Consider the following 27,328-nt stretch of genomic DNA (forward strand, 5'->3'; position numbering starts at 1 on the left):
TGTAATATGACAAAGAAGTCTGCTCAGAGTCTTTTATGTTGTTGTTTTGAGGCCATACTTGGATGTGCTCAGGGTTTACTTCAAGTCTATGCTCAGGGATAAACCCTAGCAGGGCTCCGGGGACCATACGAGGTGCCAGGGATAGAACTCAGGTCAGCTGCTGTAGGACAAGCACCTTATCCACTACACTGTCTGTCTCTCCAGCCCTCTGTTCAGAATCTTAATTGCTTAAATGTCATGATATTAACCCTCCCAACATATATTTTAAAAGACATAATGGGAATGAAAGGGATAAATGTTTATTAGAACATCTACATTCATAAAAAAATCTAATGAATCTTATTTCTCCCACACAAATTTTCAACTTTGAAAGAAAGAATGGGAGAGAGGAAGAATGAAAGGACAGAAAGAGGAAAGGAAATGTGTTAAACTATGTGTTAAACTATCATTCATTCGTGATTACACAGTCTCCATCATTCAGTTTAGGACAAATTAGCATCTTTATTATATTGGATCTTGCGGTGCATGAATACTAAATATCTTTATTTTGTGCTCTTTAATTTTTATCAATTATAACTCTGCATAGAGGACTTGTACATCTCTTGCAAATTTTCATAAATACTTTATATATTTGTCACTGGAGCCTATACAGCACAGCCTGTACAGTGGGTAGAGCACTTGCCTTGCACATGATTATCCTGGGTTTGGTCCCCTACACCCTATGTGGTCCCCCAAGCCCTACCAGGAGTGATCTCTGAGCACAGAACTGGGAGTAAACTCTGAGCACTGCTGATTGTGGTCCTACCTGTGAAAAATTTGTATAAATTGGTGCCTTAGCTTATTGGTTGCTTGCCTTCAGTTTGTTTTGTGAAATGACCCCAGGTAACAGAAATAGCAAACAAGAATCATCCTTGTAATAATGTAGAGTATACTTCTAAACTCTCCACTAAAGAGAAGGAAAAAAGGAGCAACAATCTGTCTGCAGGAAGTAGAACTGGATGTCACAACCCTACTTTCTACTCATTGTTTCTCTAAATAAGGTACAGGAACATGTAGGAATGTCCACACCAACACTCAGTTACATGTCTTCAACCTGGTTGAAGGGAGTTAACACGTTAGAACCATTGACCATGGAGGAGACGAAACTGTAAACACTTTCTCTCTTCTGGATTAAAGGATAAAATTAAAAGACAACAAAACATAAGTTTGTGCATATGAGGTATATGGTATAGCACTATTTACTCTTCAAATGTTTGACATAATTCACAGGTGAAGCTACATGAGCATTTTTCTTGTAGGAAGGTGTAATCACACATTTAATTAAAGATATAGGACTATTGAGATTCTTTGAGTAAGTTCTAAACTGTTTATTTCTAGGAATTCAATAAAATTTTATATTTTAGTACACAGAAATTAAAGCTGTATTAAAATTATATTTTTTAACTGATGGATCATATATACATATAAAAATGCACAGATATTCTGAGGAATGATCATGAATGGAATTGTTTTTCTAATATCTCTTTCTTTTCATTTATTATTTTTATATAGAAAAGCCATGAGCATTTGGATATTGATTTTTGTAACCTACCACTTTACTATACAAATCCATTGTTTCTAGGAGCTTTTTTGTAGAATCTTTAGAATGTTTCTAAGTATAGTATCGTGTCAACTGCAAATAGGTATAGCTTGACTTCTTCCTTTCCTATCTTTATGCCCTTGATGTAATTTTCTTGCCTAACTTCTATGGCAAGTACTTCCAATACTGTATTGAATAAAAGTGGCAAAAGTAGGCAACTTTGTCTTGTGCCTGATCTTACCGGAAAAGCTGGTAGTTTTTCCCCATTGAGGATAATGCTTACTCTGGGTTTGTCGTAGATGGCTTTGACTATTGAGGAAATAGTCAAACTCCCATTTTGTTGAGAGTTTTTATCATGAATTGGTGCTGGATCTTGAAATATAGAGAGTTATATTTCTTCTAAGTTTACCTCAGGTAATCCTGAGTGCCTGGACTTAAAATGTATTTCTTGGTGGGTCCAAGATATAGTATAGGGCTTAAAGCACTTGAATTGTATGTAGCGGACTCTGGTGCAACCTAGGCACCTATAGTCCCTTGAGCACTACCAAGAGTGATCCCTGAGCTCAGAGCTAGGTTTTACTCCTGATTATAGAGTACTTCCCCGCCCCCCACCCCTGCCAAAGTACATTTCAGACAGCATTTTCACTGCTTATGCCAGCAATACCAATCCAAGAATACTTTAAACCAACAATTCTCCACCAGGGTCATATGAACCCCCTACAGGCTTCCAGTATATTCTGAGAGGGTTGCAGATGAAAATCATGTAAGCGGGAGGCTACAGCATAAGGCTAGGGGTCCAACCAGTAACATTGGGTTGAATAGAAAGGAAACAAGGTAGGAAGTGGGCTGGGGTTGTTTAAAGACTGAGAAATACTACTTTAAACTTCATTCTTAGCCTGGAGCTCTTTCATATTAGTTGAACAGAGCTAATTCTAGTCCCAAACTCATATAAGCAATAAAATTTGTCCTTTTTGTATTTCACTTCTAACCACACATTAGAAATTATTTATAAAACTTTATTTTAGGGGTCAAAGAGATAGTACAGTGGATACAGAGCTTACCTGCCCATGGCCCACCTGGGTTCAACCCAGAGTGATTCCTGAGTGGAGAGCCAGGAGTAAGTCCTGAGCACCACTGGGTGGCCCCAAATCCCCGAGAAAACAAAAACCCTGTATTTTAGCCAGTTTTTTTGAAGTGTCTATGGAGGAACTTATCTGTGAATCTAGTCTTCCATATTGCCTTTTTGCATCTTATTTTTCTGATCTATACAGGCTCTCACGTCATGTATTAATTACTTATGTTAATATGTAAAATGTATTAAATATATATCATATATTATGTGTCTTTAATTTTTATCTAATATAATATTTCGGTATCACCGTAAAGGTGCTACTGAAAGGCAATTTCTCTTTATTCTAAGTTATGCTGGCTTTCAGACATTTATTTCATGTTTTAGAACACAGATGTGTAAAAATTAACCATAGTTGTGGGTGTTGAGTCACAGTGTGTCTATGCTGCCTGTATGTGTAACATTTGGGAAGAATTGCATTGTTTACAACATTTACTCACTTGAACATATCTGGCTGATATTTTTGTTTTCTTTAAATGAGGAGAAAAAGCTAGTTTAAGTTATAACTAGCTTTTTAGGGATGATTAGTTATTTTCAAGCACTTTTGTTTTTGTTTTTCGTTTAGTTAGGCACCATGATTTATAATACTTTTAATATTAATGTTTCAAGAATACAGGACCAGAAAGATAGCCTTGCATGGTGTCAAGCTTGTTCCCATCCCAGGCACACATATGGTTCCCCCCTACCCCCAGCAAAGAGCCAGGAGTAGCCTGAGCATTGCTGTGTGTCCCCAAAACAAACAACGGAAAAGGATATGAAAGTTGCTACACGACATCTGATGATACACCAGAGTATCATCATCGCTCTGAGACAGTCTCTAGATCTCCTCTCACCCCTGCCCCACCCCACTGAGTTAATTCAGTTCTCGCGACAAGAGTCTGGGGTTCTGTTATCAATGACCACTGTTTAGTGCCCTACTGTGTTTCTTCATACTCTACAAATGAAAGCACATTCGGTATTTGTCCTCCTTTTGCCTCTGTTTAGCATGGTATCTCCCAGTTCTATCCAATATTTTGCTTCTTCTTTTTTCTTTTTTTAGTTTTTGGGCCACACCCAGCAATGCTCAGGGTTTACTCCTGGCTCTGTGCTCGGGAATCACTCCTGGTACTGCTTGGGGGACCATATGAGATGCCGATGCCGGGAATTGAACCCGGGTTGGCTGCATACAAGGTAAACGCCTTCCCTGCTGTGCTATCGCTCCGACCCCACAATATTTTTATATGAGGTCGAGGATGCCAAAAAACAAAATAAGCTCAATAAATGTTTCAATTGATGGCTTCTGTTATAGTTCTGCTCTTCAACCTGGGCAGTCCTTTAGGAGGAAATGCCAGTTGTTTTTTTCCCTTTAAAGTATGGAGGAAGGGGAGCGTGGAGATTGTGGATTGTGTTATAAAACTATTGTAGTTCTTGAGACAAACAAAAAAAATCTTGAAATGGAGTTCCGGTAAGAAGGTAAGAATATAAGATCTGGAGTCAGAGAGATAGTGTAGAGGTGTAGCCCCTTACCCCTGACTCCAGAATTAAGAATGAAACATTTTTATTTAGAACCTAGGCATTCACTGTTTTATTACAGCATAGCAATCACTGTTTCTAATCACTATTTCTAATCGCTGTCATAGAGAATTGTTGTTACTTTCTAGGATCGCACTCAAACAAGCAAAAAAACAAAACAAAACAAAAAACAAGCTCCTTTCCCCCTCCATCCCATATTTGTTTTGGGTCCACACTTGGAGGTGCTCAGGGACTACTCCAGATGCTCGGTCCAGGACAGAACCCTGGTCGCAGCATGCATGAGGGCGCCTTACGTGATGGAGCTTTCAGGTTCCCACCTGCCACCTTCTTTGATCTGACCGATTTTTTAAAACACAGAAGTTCTGTTTTCCTTTAGTCATTGTTTCACATGTGCCCTCCAGAGTCTTGCACAAGCATCCCTTTAATTCTAACGAGAACCTAGTTAATGTTGATCTCCTCGAAGACTGACTTCATACCACAGCTATTTAGAAACCAGACTCAGATCAAGAAAAATAGTGACTTTGGCGGAATCCTTACAACCGGCACACAACACAGGACATCTCAGAGCAACCTGAGACCTTGCCTGGCCGTGAATGGAAAGAAGCTCCAAGCATTTAAAGGAGCAATGCACAGGGGTAACTCCTGGCTCTTGCACTCAGGAATTACTCCTGGCGGTGCTGAGGGGACCATATGTGATTCTGAGACTCGAACCGGGTCGGCCACATGCAAGGTAAAGCGCTATCCACTGTGCTGTGGCTCCAGCCCCTCGTTTAGAGCAAAATGATTCCGTATTCCTCGGGGTTGCGTCTCCGGAACAGGCTCCCCCAAGCCGTAGAGACGACTTGGGCCAACCGTGCGTCAACAAGACAAGGAAACCGTGACTCAACCGAACTCCCGACGCTGGCTCCTCAGGAGTTAATACTCCTCCAGGCTCCGCCTCCGGCGGCCTAGGCCCCACCCCGCAGCCGCCCGGGCCCCGCCCACCCACACTCGCTTCCTGGAGGCGGCGCTGGGACGCGTCCGGCACGTGACGCAGCACGCCTCGCTATAAATACGCGGCGCGCGCGCGCACTTCCTCTTGGAGCGCGTGGTGAGCAGCCAACATGGCGCCGGTGAGTCGGGGCGCGGCGCCTCGCTCCTCTTTCCCCCCCCCGCCCCCCGGAGGGAAGAGGTCTTTGTCTCTGGCGATTCGGGACGTCGCGGGAGGCGGCGGGAGGCTGGAAACCGGGTCGGGAACGCGACCAAGCCCGCTGGGGGAGGGGTGGTTGTGCGCGGGGAGGACGCGCGGCCGAGAGTGGCGGGGAACGCGAGCTGGCGGGAGGCCGAGGCGGCTCGTGGGCGCGGCTGGGCCCTGCGCGGCCCCCCACGGTCTCGAGGTGGCGACGGGGGCAGGGGGGAGACGTGTTGGTCACTTCCCCAGAGGGGCTTGTGCCCAAGGAAGGCCCCGACTCGGGGGATCGACAGGCGCGTTCTCGGAGGGTGGCGTTCCTGGTGGTGGTTTTGAAACGCACCGGATCTCTGAGTTGGACCCTTGAAGGGTTCTAGGAAAGTTCGAGAGGGCGGAAGTTTACAGAGGTAGGTTCCGGGAAAATTCCCGTGTTAAAGTCCAAATTGGGTCATTATGTCCGAGGGAGGCCCACACCCTTGGAGGTGAGTATCTCCGGACGAAAATTATTTGCATTTCCGAAGTCGATTTCTAGCTGCAGAACTAGAAAGCCCGCTCTTGCCTCAGTTGACCTGCGCTGCGCTTAGGGTAGACTTGCGCTCCAGTTTTTCTCCTGACACGTTTATTACTGGGCATTCTAAGCACACTGGCGTTCTGACCTGAGCCATGATTGGCAGTGACATCACCTGGTAAACACTGGGTCTCACTGGAATGTTTCCATTGTGTTGCTGCGTGTGTGTTTAGTAGAAGGCAGCGTCTTTGTGTGGCTATATTGGTAATGATACAAAAATCTTGGGTGTGACATTTCATATACATGAACGCATGATGAGTTATGATTACGTTGACTTTGTTTAACAGAAAGACAAGAAGCCTAAGAGGGCAACCTGGAAGTTTAATTTGGATCTTACGCATCCTGTAGAAGATGGGATTTTTGACTCGGGAAATTTTGTAAGTATCACTAAGGTTCTTTTCAGTGATGCTCATAATAATTTGTCTTTTTAAATACTTAATTTTTAACCTAAGCTCTGTTCCTAGGGTACCTTCCCTAGTGAATATCTAGGGTTTTCTTCCCTAGTTTGTGTTTCTTTTTTTGTTTTGAAATAGGAACAGTTTCTGCGAGAGAAGGTTAAAGTGAATGGGAAAACTGGAAATCTCGGGAATGTTGTTCACATTGAACGCCTGAAGAATAAAATCACCGTTGTTTCTGAGAAACAGTTCTCTAAAAGGTTGGTTTCTTTGGTACTTCAGTGAAACTGGTGATGGTGGAATATTGTTTGTGTTGTCATTTTAGTATTTTCATATGTAAGAATAGCTCTTGTCTATGAGATAGACTTAAAATCTATGTTAGTGACAATACTTCTAAGTATTGTTACTTAGAATTTTGTTAGTATGTGTACTTTTGTTACAGGAATAATGTTGTTGCCAATGAATGGATTAAGCCCTTGTAATCAAAGATAAAGTTTGGTTGGGCTCATTCATATTGGAATATGTTGTAAGAATCATGTGTTATGTCTGAAGTCTTAATTCAAATATTTGGTGGATATAAGTTAGCATTGCTTCACTTGTAAAGACTCCTGGCCATGCAGTGAACTGAAAAAGTACCTGTCATTCATTGAAGAGTGACTTGAAGTAAAGAACGCAGTAAAATGTTAAGTAGATAAATGTTTTATAACTAGATTGAAGGGGGATGGGGGTGTTTTATTAGACAAAGATTTGAGAAATGGTTACCTAAATGAAATTCCAGGCAAATTAAAGGCAAATGAATGACTTTTGATCATAATGGGATATAATGGAGTCTTGGAGGAAATCTGTGAGAGACAGTGGTAGCTTGGATAATTTTATATCTTACAAGCATGCAGATAACTACATTGTGATGCATGGTGGTTTGTATGTTAAAAGAGAGGGGGCACAGGAGTTGCAGAGAATATGAGCGTGTTAGCATAGTTTGCCTGTGAGACTGGGAATAGCAGCAGAGGGCGGAGATGAAGAAAAGGTATTGGTAGTTGGTGTAAAGTACAGATAGAATGGCTGGGATATTAAATTGCACTGCAATACTAAATTGGACTACAAAGGTATGAAAATTTGGTCATTTGCTAGTGACATAAGGTATGCTGCCATTTAATTTAAAAACCTGGTGGTGGTAGACTGTAAGGGTAGCTACCTAAACAAACACTCATTTTAAACAGTCTTCTTGAGGCTGGAGAGACAGTACAGCTTGCCTTGCCTGTAGCTGAACCAGATTCAATCCCTTGCGACCCATATGGTCCCCCAACAGTGCCAGGAGTAATTCCTGAGTACAGCACCAGGAGTAACTCATAAACACTGCCAGGTGTGGCCCCCAAACAAAAACATACAACTTTCCAACATAGTAAGTAAATGTATTGGGGGGGGCGGAGCGATAGCACAGCGGGTAGGGCATTCGCCTTGCACGCGGCCGACCCAGGTTCGATCCCCGGCATCCCATTTGGTCCCCCAAGCACCGCCAGGAGTAATTCCTGAGTGCAAAGCCAGGAGTAACCCCTGAGCATCGCTGGGTGTGTGACCCAAAAAGAAAAAAAAAAAGTAAATGTATTCGATGTGCCAAAAAACAGTAACAAGTCTCACAATGGAGATGTTACTGGTGCCCTCTGATGCAAATTGATGAACAGTGGGAGGACAGTGCTGTTTTATGGCGATGAGAGAATTAGGGTAATGCAAGGCATAAACAGATCTTTACTTGGCTGAAAAATGTTTTTTTTTGTTTGTTTTTGTTTTTTGGGTCACACCCGATGATGCACAGGGGTTATTCCTGGCTCTTCACTCAGGAATCACCCCTGGCGGTGCTCAGGGGACCATATGGGATGCTGGGATTGGAACCCGGGTCGGCTGCGTGCAAGGCAAACGCCCTACCCGCTGTGCTATCGCTCCAGCCCCGGCTGAAAAATGTTGAGGCTATTCACCTTGCATAGTTGATGAATATAATAAAAAGGGGAAGTTTTGAAGGGATCAGCCAGGGAACACAATATGTGTTCAAATATGTACTTTCTGTAAGCCTTTGTTTCATGTCAGTGAAATCCGTGTTTTTATTTCAAAGATACTTAAAATATCTTACCAAGAAATACCTTAAGAAGAACAATCTCCGTGATTGGCTTCGTGTAGTTGCATCTGATAAGGAAACCTACGAACTCCGCTACTTCCAGATCAGTCAAGATGAAGATGGATCTGAGTCTGAGGATTAGTTTCTGTTTTTAAGCTGAAGCAATATAAGACAAAGAAATACCTAAAAATGGACTTGCGGTTTGTTGGTAAATAAAAGATATTCTTGAAACAAACTTCTGTCTCAATTATTTTAAGCTTATATTGTTTACATGGTGTTTTTCTTGGACAGTTTCTATAGTGTTTAATTTGCAGATGGTCGTTTTTTTCCCCGGGACTTGATACTGCTATAAATGCTCTCAAAAGAATGTAGTGTGGAGGAATAATGAAGCAGTTTCTGATTTAACTAAAAATTTTGTATCTCTTTACAGTCATGCTTTGATAAGGTTTAGAGATGCAATCTTGAGTGCCTATAGCACTTGAACTTGCATATAAGTTCCTGTCCTCAGGATATTTCATTTATGCTTCTAGATGGACACGAATCTGAATTCTAACTGCCCTACCCACTAAACCTTTTTGAAAGATAAGCAACTCTGCTGTCAATGAGAAATTTTTCCTTGTGCAGGTGGTGGCACCCTGGCTGACTGGTCCAGACTGTTGGCTCTGCTATGGAACACGATGGGGATCAAACAGCAGGGTTGATGACATATAAGGCAGACACGGTATCCACTGTACTATGTGACCACCTTTTTAAGCAATAGGATATACAGGTACAGAGATACGTATGGGGGGATAATGAGCAGCACTCTACTGAACAGAAATTTGCTTACAGTCCAGAATGTGTCATCAGTTACCTTCCAAGTTTGTTTTGAGGGTGTGACGCACATCCTCAAAACCCAAGCAGTGCTTGTTATTTTTGCTTTGCACTTAGGAATTAACTCATGGTGGTTTTTGGCCCCTCCCAACTTGTACAGTACCAGATCTACTGAGCATTATGTATACAAAGAAGTAAAAACTGCTCTGGTATAGTGAAGGAAATGGTATAATAAATGGAGGGGGATATGGGGTATGGCTTACAGATTTATTCATATGGTCGAACTTTTAACCTAAAAGACGAGGGCGGAGGTGTCGGGTATGTTAGGCAGAGAGAGTTCCTACAGTAAAGGTTCAGTGACAGCATCTGGTTTGCAAAGTGCATACAGAATCAAAGGGGCAAGAGAAATGAAATCCTGTGGATGACAGTAGTGGAGGCAGAGAAGTGCATAGATTAAGGTGACAGTAAAATCTGGGAGTTAGTGAAGGGTGACTGGTTAGGTGGTTGGTTGCATTTGCTAAATCAATCAGGCCTAAGTAGGAGTTGAATGAAAGTCATACTAAATTTAAGATTTAGAACATGTACCTACATATTCTACCTATATGTAAAGCTAAGGAAAGATCAGAACTGTAAACTGTAAATTATATATATAACAAAATGATCTATTTTGTTTGTTGGGCTATGCCTGGTTGTGCTCAGGTGCTCAGAGCTTACTCCTGGCTCTGAGTAAGGAGGGATCACACTTCTGGTGGGGCTCATGGGACCTTATGGAGTGTCAGGAACTGAACCCGAGATCTGCCTTGTGCAAGGCAGTTGCCCTACCAGCCTTACTATTGCTCCAGCCCTTCACAATCTACTTTTAAAACTATCAAACCTGGCTGCTTAAGGGGTGAAACCTCCTGCTACCTTAGCCCAGGCAATGATACATTGGGTTTCAGAGTCAGTCTAAAAGTCTGAAAAGAGAACATGAGGACTACTGGAGGAGTTAAAACCTGTCCTCTAGGGGGGGCAAGGTGGTTTGCTGCTTTAGAAAACACTACGATAGGGAGACTGAAAATGAAGCAATATGGCATTATACCTATTCCTATGATTATAAAACAGTAATTTTCTAACTACGAGTTTGGTTGATGTATCCAGGGTCTTTCTTGGACTTGGAAACACTGGGCCATTCATTTAAAGTGGACATGGTAATAGAGATGTTCACAGAAAAAAAAATAGTTTCTTATATAGGTTTATGAGCTGACCAGTCCTAGAAATGGAACAAGGTAACCCCAAAGTGTTGTATAAGAACATAAGCCCCCACACCCACCATGCACTTTGATTTATTTCTTTTGGATACCTCTGGGCCCACTACAGAAACATGTTAGTTCCCTGTATGTCAGCCGTTTACCAATAATTATTATTAGGAGCAGTTTTGGATAAAAAGATACACTTAGCTTTTAGACGTAGTTTGTTATTTTTTTAAAAGAAGTTTTAGATTCTTGATGGGGTCACAGGAATAGGTAGACATGGGGCCAGAGTGATAGTACAAGAAGAAAGGTATTTGTATGTGGCCTACCCAGGTTTGATCGTGGTACCACATAGACCACGAAGAGTAATCCCTTAGCACAGAGCCAGGAGTAAGCCCTGAGAACAAATAGTTGAGGCTACTTTTTTAAAAAGTTATTAGATCTTGACTGTGATAGTACTGTCACTGTCATTGTTCATCGATTTCCTCGAGTGGGCACCAGTAACATCTCCATTGTAAGACTTGTTACTGTTTTTGGCATATTGAATACACCATAGGTAGCTTGCTGGGCTCTCCGTGAGGGACAGTGGAATCGAACCCGGGTCAGCTGCGTGCAAGGCAAACGCCCTACAGCACAGCAGGTAGGACTGTGATATAAGTTGAAAATTTTTATTCCATTCATCATTGTCTTTTCTCTATGGTTTTTATTTTTTGTTTATCTCATTGCAATAGAATCATTGTTTTTATAATGTTAAAAATTTTCTAATTACAGATTTTCAGCCATAGTTAAAGTAATATTTTATTTTCACAGTATAGAAACATTTACATTTTCTTCTAGTACTTGTAGCACTTGTTAGCCTCCTGTTGTTCATCGATTTGCTTGAGTGCTCGCTATGCTTCTATTTTTAAAATTTCTCTTGGTCCAAAAGTGCTCAAGAGGTTTTGATTCAAATAGATTTTTCCTACTTGTTTGCAGTTACACTGAAGTGGTTAGAGTATACATTTATAGATGTAGTGTGTGGCATTTTTATAAGGTGCCTGCTTTAAAAGCCAGAAGGACCACTTTAAAATGAAATGTATTGCATTTTATTTTTTTTATTTTTTTTTTTCCCGTGAAGTAACAGTTTAATTACATTTGAAGTTTTGAAGAGGGGAGGGAGTCAGTGAGAAAGGGAGGAGGAAAAGGGGGGGCTGGAGAGAGGGATGGGGAGAGGGTGATAACATGCCCAAGAGAGAACTTGGGCTTGTCCTAGGAGGAGGGGGCCTAGAATGGCCTTTGAGACTGCTGGCTTTTATATCATATTCTTCAGGTTGCCTTGGTCTGGAATTTTCTGCAGGAGATTTGATCAGATATTGTCCTCAAGGAAGAACTTTGAAATTTTAGGTGAATCTACTTCATGTCCTTACTGCTGTCTTTGGGTCCAGCCTTCTCAAGGGTGTGCAGTGGTCACAGGTGAAGGTCCTGTCAGACCTCAATTCCTGTTCTCAGGAGGTGGGCTTTCATAGTCTTAGGGCTATTGATTTTATTACTTCCCAGGAATTTGTTGCCATGGGGGTGGGGTGGCTTCCCTCTCTCCCTGTCAACTTCAACTCCATTTGTTTTTGAACCTGCTTTCTAGAACTTCCACTACTTTACCTATTAGGTACATATTGCCTTACCCAGACATTTAGTCAATAATCTCCTCTTACACCGACCTTAGCCGAATACACAGACTGTGTGTCATCTTAAAATGCTGCTTTCTTTTTGTATGTACAATTATAATTTTGATGTCTTTTTTTTTTTTTTTAATTTATTTATTTTTAATTAGAGAATCACCGTGAGGGTACAGTTACAGATTTATACACTTTTGTGCTTATACTTCCCTCATACAAAGTTTGGGAACCCATCCCTTCACCAGTGCCCATTCTCCACCACCCGTAAACCCAGTGTCCCTCCCACCCTCCCCAATCCCATCTCCCCCCCACCCCACCCTGCCACTGTGGCAAGGCATTCCCTTCTGTTTTCTCTCTCTAATTAGCTGTTGTGGTTTGCAATAAAGGTGTTTAGTGGCCGCTGTGCTCAGTCTCTAGCCCTCATTCAGCCCGCAACTCCCTTCCCCCACATGGCCTTCGAGTACAATGTAGTTGGTGATCGCTTCTCTGAGTTGACCTTTCCCCGGAACGTGAGGCCAGCCTCGAAGCCATGGAGTCAACCTCCTGGTACTTATTTCTACAGTTCTTGGGTGTTAGTCTCCCACTCTGTTATTCTATATACCATAGATGAGTGCAATCTTTCTATGTCTGTCTCTCTCTTTCTGACTCATTTCACTCAGCATGAAACTTTTCATGCCCATCCACTTAACTACAAAATTCTTGACCTCCTTTTTTCTAACAGCTGCATAGTATTCCATTGTATGTATTGCATTTTATGACTTTCTCCTCTTTTTTGATCCCTCAGCAATCCTGTATTGTTAACCAGGATAACTGAAATCTATTAAAAAGGTGTTTATTTGTGGTCTTAAAACTGCAGTCCAGCGATGTTGACCCAGAAAGCCCTTAATCTGTGTTCTGAGTTGTTTGAGAAATAGTAGAGTTTATAAATATTCACACAGGCGCACGCATACACACCATGGGCCTCTGAGTTATGGTTATGCTTTTTCCTCTCACAAAACCATAGCCAGGCCCTGATTGCAGAGGAGGAGCACTAATCTTGGAGTCTAGAGTCCTGTCTTTGCTGCTTATTGGGCGACTGTGACCTTGAACATATTCCTCTTCCTGGTTTTTGTCCTTATCTATAGTTAAAGAAATGGTTGGAAATAGTGTTTTTTCAAACCTAAGAATTTTGCCTTCTTTGGATAGACACAAATCTCATGTTTCCTGTTTTGATTCCCCTCCCCCACCCATGTGACTGATGCATAAATTTCCACACTAGATTTGGGCCAGGGTGGGGGGGATGAGGGGTGAGGGCAGGGAAAAGTGGATTCTTTCTCACACAATAAAATTGTTTAAGGTTTCCAAGTAGAACTTAAAATCTTGAGTACTTTTTATAGGGCCACACCTGGTAATGATCCTTACCAACTCTTCATAGCGTGTGTGGGGTTCTTGGTGGTACTCAGACTGCTGGTTCTGAGTCCACCAGTGCCATACCCGGTGTTGCTTGGGAGCCAGCCATACCACTGTCTTTGTGTGTGCGCTGGGGGTCAGAGGGGGCAGAAAGGGAGATGATGAGTTGCAGGCTTTGAGCTTGTGGTAGGTTTGAACTGTGCTTTTTGAGCTATCTCCCCATCCTCTCTGCCCCTTAGAGGATATTTTTGTTTTATTTGCTTTTGGGTCCATATCCAGCTGTTATCGGGAGCTACTTTAGCGACTTTCAGCAGAGTTCAAGGCTACTTACCTTGTTACTCATGGTGACTCTTAGTGGTGTTCAGGGGAACATGCACTGCTGGTGATCCAGTGCCTCTGCATGGAAAGTAAATGCTCCGGCCTGCTGCTCTTTCTATCATAAATGATTTTCTTTTTTTAAAAATAAAGTCACTTGTATCACTTGTCATCCCGTTGCTCATAGATTTGCTTGAGTGGGCGCCAGTAATGTCTCCATTTGTCCCTGTCATGTCCTAGTGTAGCCCAATCACATCTGCTCGCCCCAGGAACACGAAGAGCCTCAAACAGTTCATTCAGGGTCTTGACGAAGAAGTCTGACTGTCTCGTAGGTAGGCATCCAAGCTCTAGTCCAGCGGTCATCTCCAAATCGCATTACGTGTCTGGCCCATCTGATTTTCGATGCCTTGGTAATGGAGACAGCGTCCCTGATCCTCAACAGAGGTCAGAACTCTGGATTCCTCTCACTGGAGTGAAATGTGATACTCCAAGCATAGCTCTTTTGATTCCTCTTTGGAAGATCCTAATAGCATTCTCATCCTGTTTTTGTAGGGCCCAGGTCTCTGAGGCATATGTTAGTGCAGGAAGAATGGTGGAGTCAAAAAGATGTGCCCGGAGATGGAGGTTTTTGTCCTCTTAACCACTTCTTCGACGCTCTTGAAAGCGTTCCATGCTGCTCTCTTCCTCCTGCGAAGTTCTGGCAACAGGTCATTTGTCATGTTGAGTTCTCGACCCAGGTACACATAGCTACTGCATTCGGATATGTTCATTCCGTTGAGAGCAATGGAACATCAGAAATTAGTTCATTTCTCATGAACATTGTGAGATTCAGCTTCAGTCCGACCTTTCCACACTTACGGTCAAAGTCTGCCAGCATTCGTGCCGCTTGGCTAATGTTTGGTGTTATTTGAACGATGTCATCAGCGAAGCGGAGGTGGTGCTAGTTGCCAACCATCTATCTTCACTCTCATTTCTTCCCATTTCAGTTGTCACATGACGTTCTCAAGGGTGGCACTGAAGAGTTTCAGTGAAATGGTATCACCCTGCCGAACCCCTCTCTTTATGTTGATGATCACTTCCTTTTAGAATGGTGAGATCCTGGTGGTGAATCCGTAATACAGCTCGTGGAGGATCCTGATGTACTGAGTTTGAATGCCCTGTTTGGCTAGGGCTTTGATGACTGCTTCAGTCTCAACAGAATCAAAGGCCTTCTTTAAATGGATGAAAGTTAGACCCACCTATTTTATTTTATTTCAAATGAAATAGTTTATTTAAACACCATTGTTTACAAAGTTGTTCATAATACAGTCATTTTAGGCTTTCGATGTTCCACCCTCAATCCCACTACCAGAGTGACCCCTCCACCATTGTCCCCATTTTCCCAAACACCCTGCCTCCTTAGAAGTTCCACAATAATTTATATTGCTTTGAACAACTAAATACTGGAATTATCAAAAATTCTTTTTTTTTTTTAAATTGAGTCACCATGTGGAAAGTTACAGAGCTTTCAGTCTTAAGTCTCCGTTATACAATGCTCAACACCCATCCTATCACCAATGCACATATTCCACCACCAGGAGCCAGTAACAGTATACCTCCCCCACCCCTGCCTGTGTAGCTGATAGATTTCACTTTACTTTGATTACCTTCAATATTTTAACCAAAAAGCTCACTCTTATTGTTTGGAGTTTCCCCCCAAAGTCAGACCTGTTGAAAGGAACCATATGATAATGTTTTACATTGCTGACAACTAAGAGATATGAGGTCGCGGCCGCACGGTTTTGGATTTCTGTATTTTAGTAACAAAGTCCAAGGAAATTTCTGCCAGAAATTGCATCACTGCAAGCTTTTACTTCCCTTTGGTGGTGCTCATAAGATGGAAAAGCAAAGAGAGAAAAACCCTTCCCCCCCTGGCACCACATGGGGCAGTGGCTCAGTTCACAGTCTAGAGACATTTCTGTGAGCTGCTGCTGCCCAAAGTAGTTTAGTTGGCCTCTGGGATCATGCTCGAGCAGCAGTGGAAAGGCAAAAAAATTCTTTAGTGAAAGAAAATTTGTGAAAATTATTTTATTTTACTACAAGCTTGTTAAGTCGTTGTCTGAGGATTTATTAAGCTGTTTGTAGCTACTTCAGCCTTCTTTGTTATTGTTTTTATTTGTTAAATCATGCATAATCTTTGAAAATAATATTGCATCCCTAGTCTCTTTCTGAAGCACTCTGCAAAGATTTTTTTTTCATGCGCTAGAATTTCTTGATTCAAAGAACCAGATTGAGAACCAAGTATTGATTATTTCAGCTGTTATTGATTGGGTATGTTTCTTCCAAAGAAAATATTAGGGAAATATTAGCATGCAACTCCTTTTTTCTGCCCTAAGAAGGTACTACTAGTGCAAATTAAAGATTCAAAATATCAGCAATATATGTGCATTGATTTCTGTTCTGCCTGACGTTATTCTAAGATCTTGGAGGTGACTTAAATTTGCTTTCAAACTTAAGGAAGCTCCAACTGTGGGAGGAGAAGCAACATGGGAACCAACATGTCTTGCTTAGTGTACTGAGCGCCGAGGGAGATTCCTTAAGAAGTTTAGCGGCACCTCTACCATAGAGAGCGGTAAAGGTAGTCCAGGAAAGCTCTCCAGAGGAGGTGCTTGACCTTGAGCCCTCTTTATAGAAGAATTGGAATGAATAGAGCAAGGAAGGAGAAAAGGATTCTTAGCTGAAGAATGGTGATAGGGGTTGCTACTTGTATCTCATTTCATTTCTATGGTTCTTGCAGCTAGCTATTATGTTCTTTTTACAAATGAGAAAACCACTGGGCCAGAAAGATAGTAAAGTGGGTAGGGCATTTGCCTTGCACACTGTCAACCAAATGGGTTTGATCCTGGGCATCCCAAATGGTCCTCGGAGCACTGCCAGGAGTAGTTCCTGAGTGCAGAACCAGGAGTAGCCCCTGAGCACTGAGAGGTGTGGCCCCAAAACAAATTAAAAACATCCCCATGGACGCCCCAAAACCTTCAGAAGACCAAGGTTTAAAGGACTAGACAGCCTATTAAACAGAGAGCTATTAAAAAAAAAATTTCCACAACTTCCTCATCAATCAGGCTTGATTCAGAGACTCATGAATCAGGCAATCTCTGTCCAAGTAGATGGAAGGGAGCTTTAAGGAACTGTACAAGATGAGTTGTTTTTAGTAACCACAGTAAACAGGAACAGTTCAGTAGGCATGCGCTAATTACAGTAGGGCTACCATCTTTCTGCTGCACGAAAGGAAACCCTGGAGCTGGCTCAGCCACTGATCATTGACTTAGGCTTATGTTTTCTGGGAGAGTCAAGCACAAGCATGAACGGTTATTCAAGCTTAGGTAGCTAACTTAGAACTTGGCATAAACAACTCATTTCGTGGTTAGTATTAGTGACAGCTAATACTTTTCAAATTGGAATTTAAACCGAGTTTTATATGACTTTAATAATCCAGTTCTATTAATGATAGCACAGCAGGTAGGGCGTTTGCCTTACACATGGCCGACCCAGGTTCGATTCCTTTGCCTTTGCCCCTCTCGGAGAGCTCGACAAGCTACCGAGAGTATCTCACCCACACGGCAGATCCTGGCAAGCTACCCGTGGCATATTTGATATTCCAAAAACAGTAACAAGTCTCGCATTGGAGACATTACTGGTGCTCACTTGAGCAAATTGATGAGCAAAGGGATGATAGTGATACAGTGACAGTATATTAATGCTTATTACAAAAATATTTCTATACTTCTCTCTGCCAGGAAAATTTTCACAATGATGTGCATTCAACTGATTCCATCCAGCTTATTAGAAAATTCGAGCCTTTCTTTTTTTTTTTTTTTTTTGGTTTTTGGGTCACACCTGGCGATGCACAGGGGTTACTCCTGGCTCTTCACTCAGGAATTACCCCTGGCGGTGCTCAGGGGACCATATGGGATGCTGGGATTCGAACCCGGGTCGGCCGCGTGCAAGGCAAACGCCCTACCCGCTGTGCTATCGCTCCAGCCCCTCGAGCCTTTCTTAAGTCAAAAATGGGACCTGTCTCTAGAAACAGCTTGGAAGATACCTTATTTAAGGCACAGGAGACATTTTTCTCCCCCTTTCAGGCAAGACACCAAATACTTAGAACAAAGCTAAAAAGGCCAAATACTTTGCAAAGAGAGGTCTGTATAATTTCTTCAGAACTTGGAAAGTTCATACTCAGGTCCCGGTTTATAGCTTTAATTCATTACCTTCCCCCAGGATGACAGTCTGAAGACTCTCGTGGGTGTTTGACTTAATTTTGAATAAGTAACTGGAGCAAGTTGCTTATATCAAAGCAATGAGAGATTCATTTCCATAGAGGGAAAGAATGTATGTATGCTTTTTCTGGGTCAGATGTCAGGGAAAGGAACAAGTCCTGGTCAAGTATTGGTCACCTAAGAGACCCACTAGAAAGAAAGATGGGCCCCAAGGAAAAGAGCTTTGTGAAGAAATAACTTTCAAATACTCAGGGACTGTGGGCAGTAAGAGAAAGCCTATGGAAAAGCATCACCCATGTCATAAAGCACTGTAGCACCGTAGCACTGTCATCCCATTATTCATCGATTTGCTCGAGCAGGCACCAGTAACGTCTCCATTGTGAGACCTGTTGTTACTATTTTTGGCATATCGAATACGCCATGGGTAGCTTGCCAGGCTCTGACATGCGGGTGGGATACTCTCAGTAGCTTGCCGGGCTCTCTGAGAGGGACAGAGGAATCCAACCCAGGTTGGCCATGTGCAAGGCAAATGCCCTACCCGCTGTGCTATTGCTCCAGTCCTAAAATTGCAACAAAAAAAATCTCTTCAAGAAATTCAGAAATATATCTTTGATAGAAGGAATAAGCCTGGAACTTTTTTCTTCCCCAGACTGACATTCCACCAAAGCTGTCACTCTTAAGTCAGTTTTCCCTGCCCCTGGACCTTTTCCAGGACCTTCCATTTCCAGCCCAGCTCTGAAGGAGCCAAGGCCTCTGCTGCTGAAGTTCTCAGACACATCACAAAGATTCACCATCTCTCTTTAAGCTTCACTACTGGCATTCTGACATTTGACAGGTTGTTTCTTTTCCTTCGTGGACTACAAATACCATGAGGTCAAATGTGTTTGTGCTTTCCCGGATAATAAGATGCAATTAACTACAAAAGAATCCTGGGCTAGATATGAACAATACCAAGGATCACTTAAAATGAAAATGATTCAATTGTGAGCACAGTAATTAAAGCACATGATACTAGGCCTCCTGAGCATCACTGAGTGTAGCCTGGAAGCTGATGGGCACCACGCATAGTGGCCCTGGTGGGACCTGGCACCTCGGGACTGGAGCAGTGCTACAATAGCACTGCAGTCTTGGACCCTCACATTGAACCACCAGTTTGGTTGGCTGAATATCACCAGGAGTGGCCTTTGGGACCTCTGAGCTTTATTTAAGATATTCCCCCTTTGAAAGAAGAAAGAAGAAAAGAAAGGGATGAAGGAAGGAAAGAAAGAAAGAAAAAGAAAGAAAGAAAGAAAGAAAGAAAGAAAGAAAGAAAGAAAGAAAGAAAGAAAGAAAGAAAGAAAGAAAGGGATGAAAGAGAGAGAGAAAGAAAGAAAAAGAAAGAAAGAAAGAAAGAAAGAAAGGAAGGAAGGAAGGAAGGAAGGAAGGAAGAGAAAGAAAGAAAAGAAAGGAAGAAAGGGAAAGAAAGAAAAAAGAAAGAAAGAGAAATAAAAAGAAAGAAAGAAAGAAAGAAGGAAAGAAAGAAAGAAAGAAAGAAAGAAAGAAAGAAAGAAAGAAAGAAAGAAAGAAAGAAAGAAAGAAAGAAAGAAAGAAAGAAAGAAAGAAAGAAAGAAAGAAAGAAAGTGGGGCTGGAGTGATAGCACAGCGGGTAGGGCGTTTGCCTTGCACGCGGCCAACCCGGGTTCGAATCCCAGCATCCCATATGGTCCCCTGAGCACCGCCAGGGGTAATTCCTGAGTGCAGAGCCAGGAGTAACCCCTGTGCATCGCCAGGTGTGACCCAAAAAGCAAAAAAAAAAAAAACAAAACAAGAAAGAAAGAAAGAAAGAAAGAAAGAAAGAAAGAAAGAAAGAAAGAAAGAAAGAAAGAAAGAAAGAAAGAAAGAAAGAGGGAGAAGGAGGGAAGGAAGGGAAGGGAAAGGAAGGGAAGGGAGGAAAGAAGGGAGGGAGGGTGGGATGAGGAAGGAAGGAAGGAAGGAAGGAAGGAAGGAAGGAAGGAAGGAAGGAAGGAAGGAAGGAAGGAAGGAAGGAAAGGAGGGTGGATGAAAGGAAACATCAAAGGGAAAAAACTATTGGGAGAATAAATTGAAACAGTAAATCCAGAGACAGATACAAGAACCAGAAGGAAATTTCTATCCTGATCAACAAACATCAATGTGTTTCTTTCATTGAAAGGGCAATTCTAAGCAAAACTGATGAAGGAAAATCTCAGGATTAGACACATCCTTGAAGAAATTTCACAAGCACATCGGTACAGAGAGAATCCTAAAAGGTTCCAGAGCGAACAGAAAACAGAATGGTTAACATACAAAGAAATAATATTGAATTGGACCTACCTAGTCTTATTAAGATTAACAGCAGGTACATCTGGGTTTTGTTTATTATGTATGTTATGTATTTATTTGGGAGCATGGAGAGGGAGTAGGGATGGGAGGTTACCAATCACGGTTCAGGGAACCAGGGGTCCGTCCTGGTAATACTCAGCTTACCTGTGCGGATATCATAGTTTAGTGCTTGGGTCAGTGATGTGCTGCTCAGTGCTGGGAGCCATCAGGAACACACCCAACAGTGCCGAGGGGATCCATACAGTTCTGTGGACCAAAGCCAGGCTTTCCACGTGCAAGGCAATTGCTCTAGCCTGGGTTTTGATCCTAAACTGTGCACCTGCTCAGATCGGCCCCAGTGAGGGTGCTGTACTGCATGAGTGCGCAAGCTACCGCTGCATGCTTGAGATGACTGCTTGAACACTAGAGGCTCTTCCCTCATCCTCTTTTTTTCTCTTCCTTCTTCCTCTTCTTCCTCTCCTTTTCCTCCTCCTCCTCTTCCTCCTTTCTTCTCCTTCTCCTTCACCTCCTCCTCCCCTTCCTCCTCTTCCTTGCTCTTCTTCTTTTCCTTTTCTTTCTCTATTTCCCCCTCCCCCTCTCCCCCACTCTCTCTCCCTCTCTTTCTATTATTTTAGGCAACTTTACCTCCTTTCAGCACTCATTTCTTGTCCAGAGTGATCATTTCCAATTAACATTGTCACAGCTGTCCCTTCTCTGTCCTAACTGCACTCCCCCCACAATTTGTGGCAAGCTTCCTTCTATGTTCTCCTAGAGCTGATGATTCTTTAGGGATAGAAAGTGAAATGCTTTAAAGTTTACAGTTTGTAGGTAAAGGGGCATTAAGTAGAAGTGAGCCTAGAATGCTGGGGTGGTGGTGTTTATAGTCATACTTTAATATGCATGCTATTTTTATATTTTATAGTCAATATAAGGAAAAGAGAAAATTTTATAAAATTGTAAGTAAATGTCTTTGAGTTCTATCTGGCTTCAAAAATAAAAAATAAAAAGTGGTATATAAAACCATTAAAAACCATTTATAAATATGTATTTGATTACAGATACTGATCTTATTCCATTGGAAGTGTTACAAAATATGTGTCATTTACACTATATTATCTTTATAAGGTAAGACAATTTTTAATTGCAAAATTCACACTATGGTTTTACTAACACTCATGGAGATAGTCCTTGCTCCATGAAGGACTGTAATTGAATATTTTTCCATTAGATGGAGCTATATCTTTGTTACAGGAAATTTTTTAAACCATATGAAAGTTTTTTTTGTTTATTATTAATTTTAAGGTGGAATAGGAAAGAAAGAACAGAAACTTAAAACTGTAATGTAGCTGTGTTATTTCTAACTTTTCATATCTTTAGTTGTCAAATAGATGCCTTTGAACAGGTATTATTTCTGTGCACCCTGATAAAAAAGCATTCTAAATAAAAATTTAGTTTTTATGACTGCCTTCAAGATTCTATTTGAAGAAGAGTCATTAATAAAATTTCAATCAAGCTAATTCTACATACAGATTCACAAAAACTTACTTGCAATTCTAAAATCATCAATTCTATATCATCATCACCAGATTTTGCAATTAAAAAAAACCAGGAAACCCAGTTAAATTTAAATACTAGATAAACACGAAGCAGTTTTCTGGCATAAATGCAGTTGGTAGGACCTATACTAAAAACCTTTAGTAATTTACCTGAATTTAAAATTTAATTGGCATTCTGTATTTTATCTTGCAATCCATTCTGTAAACCAAAGATCTTCATCCTTTAGTTAAGGAGAGAAACTTAACCTAAGTTTGCATAAGACTCTTTGTAGTCTTTGGTTCACTTAATATGAACATTTTTATGTAGCCCTGTATAAATATGTATTTGATTACAGATACTGATCTGATTCCATTGGAAGTGTTACAGAATAAGTGACATTTACATTATATTATTTTTATAGAGTCAGAAAATATTTAATTTCAAAATTCAGTTGTCTTGGATCAAGCACTGGGCCAACGGCTGGACACATGTTTTGTTTGTGGGAGGCCTGTGTTTGATCCTGGCCACCATGACCTCTCCCAAGCACCACTGCAGGCACTTTATATATTTGTATATAAAATAAAGATTTTATATTTTTTACTTATTCTCCAGAGCAGCCTCAGTGTTTACAACTTGTTTGACTCAGTATTCCCTCCTACATATTCTTTTTTTTTTTTTCTTTTTTTTTTTTGGGGTCACACCTGGCGATGCACAGGGGTTACTCCTGGCTCTGCACTCAGGAATTACTCCTGGCGGTGCTCAGGGGACCATATGGGATGCTGGGATTTGAACCCGGGTCGGCCGCGTGCAAGGCAAACGCCCTACCCGCTGTGCTATCTCTCCAGCCCCCCTCCTACATATTCTTATACTTCATTTCTTTCTTTTTTTTTGGCGGGGGGGGCATACCCTCGATGCTCAGGGGTTGTTTCTGGCTCTGAACTCAGGAACTCTGGCAGTGCACTGGGGACCATAGTAGATGCCAGGGATTGAACCTGGGACAGTAAGTAAAGAATATTCAATGCAATGTACCCACTGTTCTGTCACGCAAGGCCCTAATCAATTTCTTTCTAACAACTTTGAAAATGGGTTTTTGGCAAGAGTTGGTATTTGTTTGATTTTTTTTCTTTTATCATCAACACACACTAAGATGCATGTATTGTATGAAACCAATGAAAACAAATAGCTGATCAATTGTAGAGGCACAGGGACATCTCTTTAGAGGCAGAGGAATTGGGAGCACAGTCTGCTGCCTCTCCCTTGTTAAATTAGCAGTCAAGTTCTTTGTGAGAGTCATTAGACCTGTTCCCATGCACCCCACTTTTCCTCATTTGGCCACAGAATGAGATCATATGTTCCCAATTTCCTTTGAAGTTAACTGGTCATATGACTTGCTTTGGCCAATAAAATGTGAGTGAATGTCACTGTTGTTACTTCTTTGTAGATGCTTTCAGGTTTGGTATATGTTTTTATCACTTTCTCTTTTCGTGCATTGGTGATTGTGGAAAGACATGTTGAGACGGAGCCCTGACTACAAGCAACACATCTTTGCTAGTAAGTATGAACAAGAATAAACATTGCTACTTTAAGTTCCTAAAAAATGTTATGTTTGTTTCTTTAGCAAAACCTAGTTCATGCTGAATAATATGGCCCTTACAACCTTGCTATGTATGGTGAATGGCTTCTTTCACAAAATTCATACAGCATTTCCCCCTCACTATACAGTAATCTAGATTTTGCTTTGTCAACTGTGTTTTCTCTACTTAAAGGCTAGTAAAAGGGGGCTCAAGCAACAGTACAGTGGGTTGTGCACTTGCTTTACATTCAGCCAACTCGGGTTTGATCCCCAACACCTCACGTGGTCTCTTGGGCCCTGCCAAGGGTGATTCTTGTACTCAGAGCCAAGAGTAAGACCTACGCAAATCTGGATGTGACCTCCACCCTCCAAGACTCAGGTTTTTTTTTCCTTGCCTTTGGGTTTTTTATTTGTTGATTTGTTTTGGGGTCATATATAACTGCGCTCAGGGATCCCTTATGGCAGTGCTTGGAGGCCAATGTTGGGTGCCAGGGATCAACTCGTGTGGAATATGAATAACTGAAAACAAATGAACTGGCAAAACCCAACCGACACTAGAGTCAGTGAAAACTATGATGATTACTGGTGGAAAGTGAGGTACGGGTAGGATAAATAGGAATAATGGGTAGAAGGGTAGGAATAATGGGTAGAAGGGTCATGTGTATGTTTGGAAATTGATAAGATATATAGGTTGCTCTGGCATAGTTTTTATTTATAAAGGAAATGACTTCAAAGTTGGACTTGACCTTGAGTTGTATTCCTTTATTGGTTAAATCAAAGAAACTAATAAACAAAATTAATTATCTCACATTTTCCTTGCTTCTAGTATAGAATTCATACATTTGTTGGATTTTGTCTTCATTTTGATATTTAGGTGTGTAAAAAAAAAGCTCTGGAGAGAAAGTCTGGGTTTGAACCCTTGATTTCTCTCATTGTAAACTGTGATGACAACACTTATCATGAATGCTTGTGATCATTTAATAAAACCAGGGAGTTTAAAACTGTTTCACTTTTAATTTTGCTGACTTCAAGGTATAAAAATATCTAATTTAGGGGTAAGAGTATCTCGCCCGCACGGCAGAGCCTGGAAAGCTACCCGTGGTGTATTTGATATGCCAAAAACAGTAACAAGTCTCATACTGGAGACATTACTGGTGCCTGCTCGAGCAAATTGATGAGCAACGGGATTACAGTGACAGTGACAGTGACAGGGATAAGTAGTTATAGGAAGGAAGAGAGAGTTCTGGGGGTCTTATGGGAAATGATGGGTGACATGGAGAATTCTATTGGTAGCAAAGCTGGAAAGTAAGGGGCGGAGATTTAATGTGGCAGCTGGTTAAAGATGTCTAGTGGCTTTGAAATCTAGTAAACGCATTTACCAAATCTCAAAATGCTGGGAATAGGTGTTTAAACATACTAGCCTTGCAACTCATGGCTAGGAGTTCCATCCCAGTGCTGTTCAGTGTAAACCCTGAAGGCATGCTGCACCTCAACAGCATACGCGATTTCTGGTGCACAACCAACTATATGTGAACATTGCAACTGAATGCCGTGTGATCCATGATGGGCACTACAATTGGTTTGGTGGGAACCCTGTTCATTACAACAACAACAACAACAATAACAACAACAAAAGGAGAAAAAAGGGGAAGGAAAAAAATCTGCATTTAAAAATGCTGGGAATGACTAATTCTTGTGTAAACTAGAGAAGAGTGGAAAGTCCTTTCTGGCATTAGGCTGATACTATAAATTAAGTTTGTAGGCAAGAGGCCCATACTAGGATAGAGTTGACATATACTACAAAACTAAACTCAGCAACTTGGGCAGATGAAAGGGGTATGTGAGAGGGGTATTGGGATTAAGAAGTAGGGGGTATGTGAGAAAGAAAGTGGGGGTCTATGACGGGGTATGTGAGAGGAGGAGAGGGGAAAATGGAGGCTTGTGAGAGCTGGTGGAGGAATACAGACATGCTGAAAGGATGGTGGAGGGACAAAGATACTCGTTAAAGGGTGTGGTGTTGGAGCTTCATGTGCATGAAACCTTATTATTAACAGTATTGTAAATCACAGTGTCCAAAAAATTTAAAGTAAAAATGTTGAATGGAATGACAGGTATAAAAATGGTAGCCATTAATGAAAAAAAATACTGGCTATTTTGTTTTATAGTTATACTTATTCCATGTGAATATGAGTTACATAATATAATGTTACTATACTGAATGGCTATACTCAGTTACATGTGACTATTAAGTACCCAGCATTATTATACCATGCTCGTTAGTAATTCTTCAAACATATTCTCTCATATATTAATAAAAACAGTTTCTTATCTACTATTAGGAACAAAACATAGCAGAGTTGGCCTGTAAGAATGAGCAGCAACCTCCTACCTTCATTATAATGGAAGATATTTAGTGAGCTGCCTGGGAAGTCCAAGGGTCCAAGACCTCCTCTGTGCCCGTTGTCTGAGATGTAAAAAGGTGTTTTGTAACAGGAAAGAACAGTGTACATTTATAGCATTTAAGCAGAGTTTTATCTGCCAAAGTCTGGGATATGGCAATTAGACACTGAAGTAGCAGGCCACAGCAATCTAGTTAAAGAAGACATTGTTTCTTAAAGTCTCGGACAAACAATTGGAGACAGAGAGGATAAGAATTCCAGCACTGTATAAAAGAAATGAAATGTTCCAGCTAGAACTCAGAACAGCATGTGATGTGATCTGGGGGTGGGGGAGACTGAGAAGTAGCAGTGGGTGACACTGAATGAGGCAGAGGGAATATGAAAATCGACATGGGGCCCAGGCTAGCCTAGCAATTTAATAATTTCAGAGTAATTGTTTCTTTTGTGTCTTAAAGTTGAGTTTGGGGATAACAGTTTTATCTGTATATTATATACACACATATATATATAATTTATATTTGTTTTGGTATTTTAATAGAAAATTTATTAACTATTAAAAATCATTTCTTTAGCTTGTTTTGGAGAGATGGTCCCCTATAATTCTCAGGGGGACCAGGGTCCCTCTGGACGATACTCCACTCACCAGATTGCCAAAAGATTCAATGCTAGGCCAAGGATGCTGCTCAGGACATGCAGTGTCAGCACAGCCTAGCCACGCTGGGGAGCCCCATGTGGTTCTGGGGACCTAAGCCGGGAGCTACATATGTGAATCACGTCCTTCTTGTGCTATCTCCTTGGTCCCCAAAATATTTTCTTTAAAAACTTTCTTTTCCATAAGTCATTTTTTTTGCAAATCATTTCTTTTTGTAGTATTGGTTGAATCCTTCCTCCCTCCCTGCCTCCCACCCTCCTTCCCTCTCTCCCTCTCTTCCTCTCTTCCTCCCTCCACCCTCCTTCCTTCCTTCCTTCCTTCCTTCCTTCCTTCCTTCCTTCCTTCCTTCCTTCCTTCCTTCCTTCCTTCCTTCCTTCCTTCCTTCCTTCCTTCCTTCCTTCCTCCTCCTTCCTTCCTTCCTTCCTTCCTTCCTTCCTTCCTTCCTTCCTTCCTTCCTTCTTCCCATTCCAATTTCCTTTCTTTTTTTTTATTTTGCGGTGCGGGGGGAGGGTTTGTGTGAGCACATCAGTGGTGATCAGAAATGCATGATGGAGTTCTAGATGTTAAGTTGATGAACTGTATATAAAGCAATCTAGGTAATCAAAGATTTTCCCTTATTTTGAATTATTTATGTCTATTTTAAGGTATGTGATATAATATTTTGGTTCAATATAACTTTACAGAATAAGATTTAGGAGCAACAAAATTTCCCAAGATCATGTTCAGTTCCCTCT

The 27,328-nt window shown here is 41.4% G+C and overlaps 1 protein-coding gene across 1 annotated transcript; it reads left to right on the forward strand.

The window, feature by feature from the left end:
• The first annotated feature begins 5,280 nt into the window (after positions 1-5,280).
• RPL22L1 (ribosomal protein L22 like 1) lies at positions 5,281-8,696 on the forward strand. Its single transcript, XM_004618872.2, has 4 exons — positions 5,281-5,332; positions 6,244-6,333; positions 6,490-6,611; positions 8,459-8,696. Exons 1-4 carry the CDS (start codon positions 5,324-5,326, stop codon positions 8,601-8,603), a joined length of 366 nt encoding a protein of 121 aa, XP_004618929.1. The 5' UTR covers positions 5,281-5,323; the 3' UTR covers positions 8,604-8,696.
• The last annotated feature ends 18,632 nt before the right edge of the window (positions 8,697-27,328 follow it).

Source organism: Sorex araneus, chromosome 2, assembly GCF_027595985.1.
Source record: "Sorex araneus isolate mSorAra2 chromosome 2, mSorAra2.pri, whole genome shotgun sequence".
Taxonomy (NCBI): domain Eukaryota; kingdom Metazoa; phylum Chordata; class Mammalia; order Eulipotyphla; family Soricidae; genus Sorex; species Sorex araneus.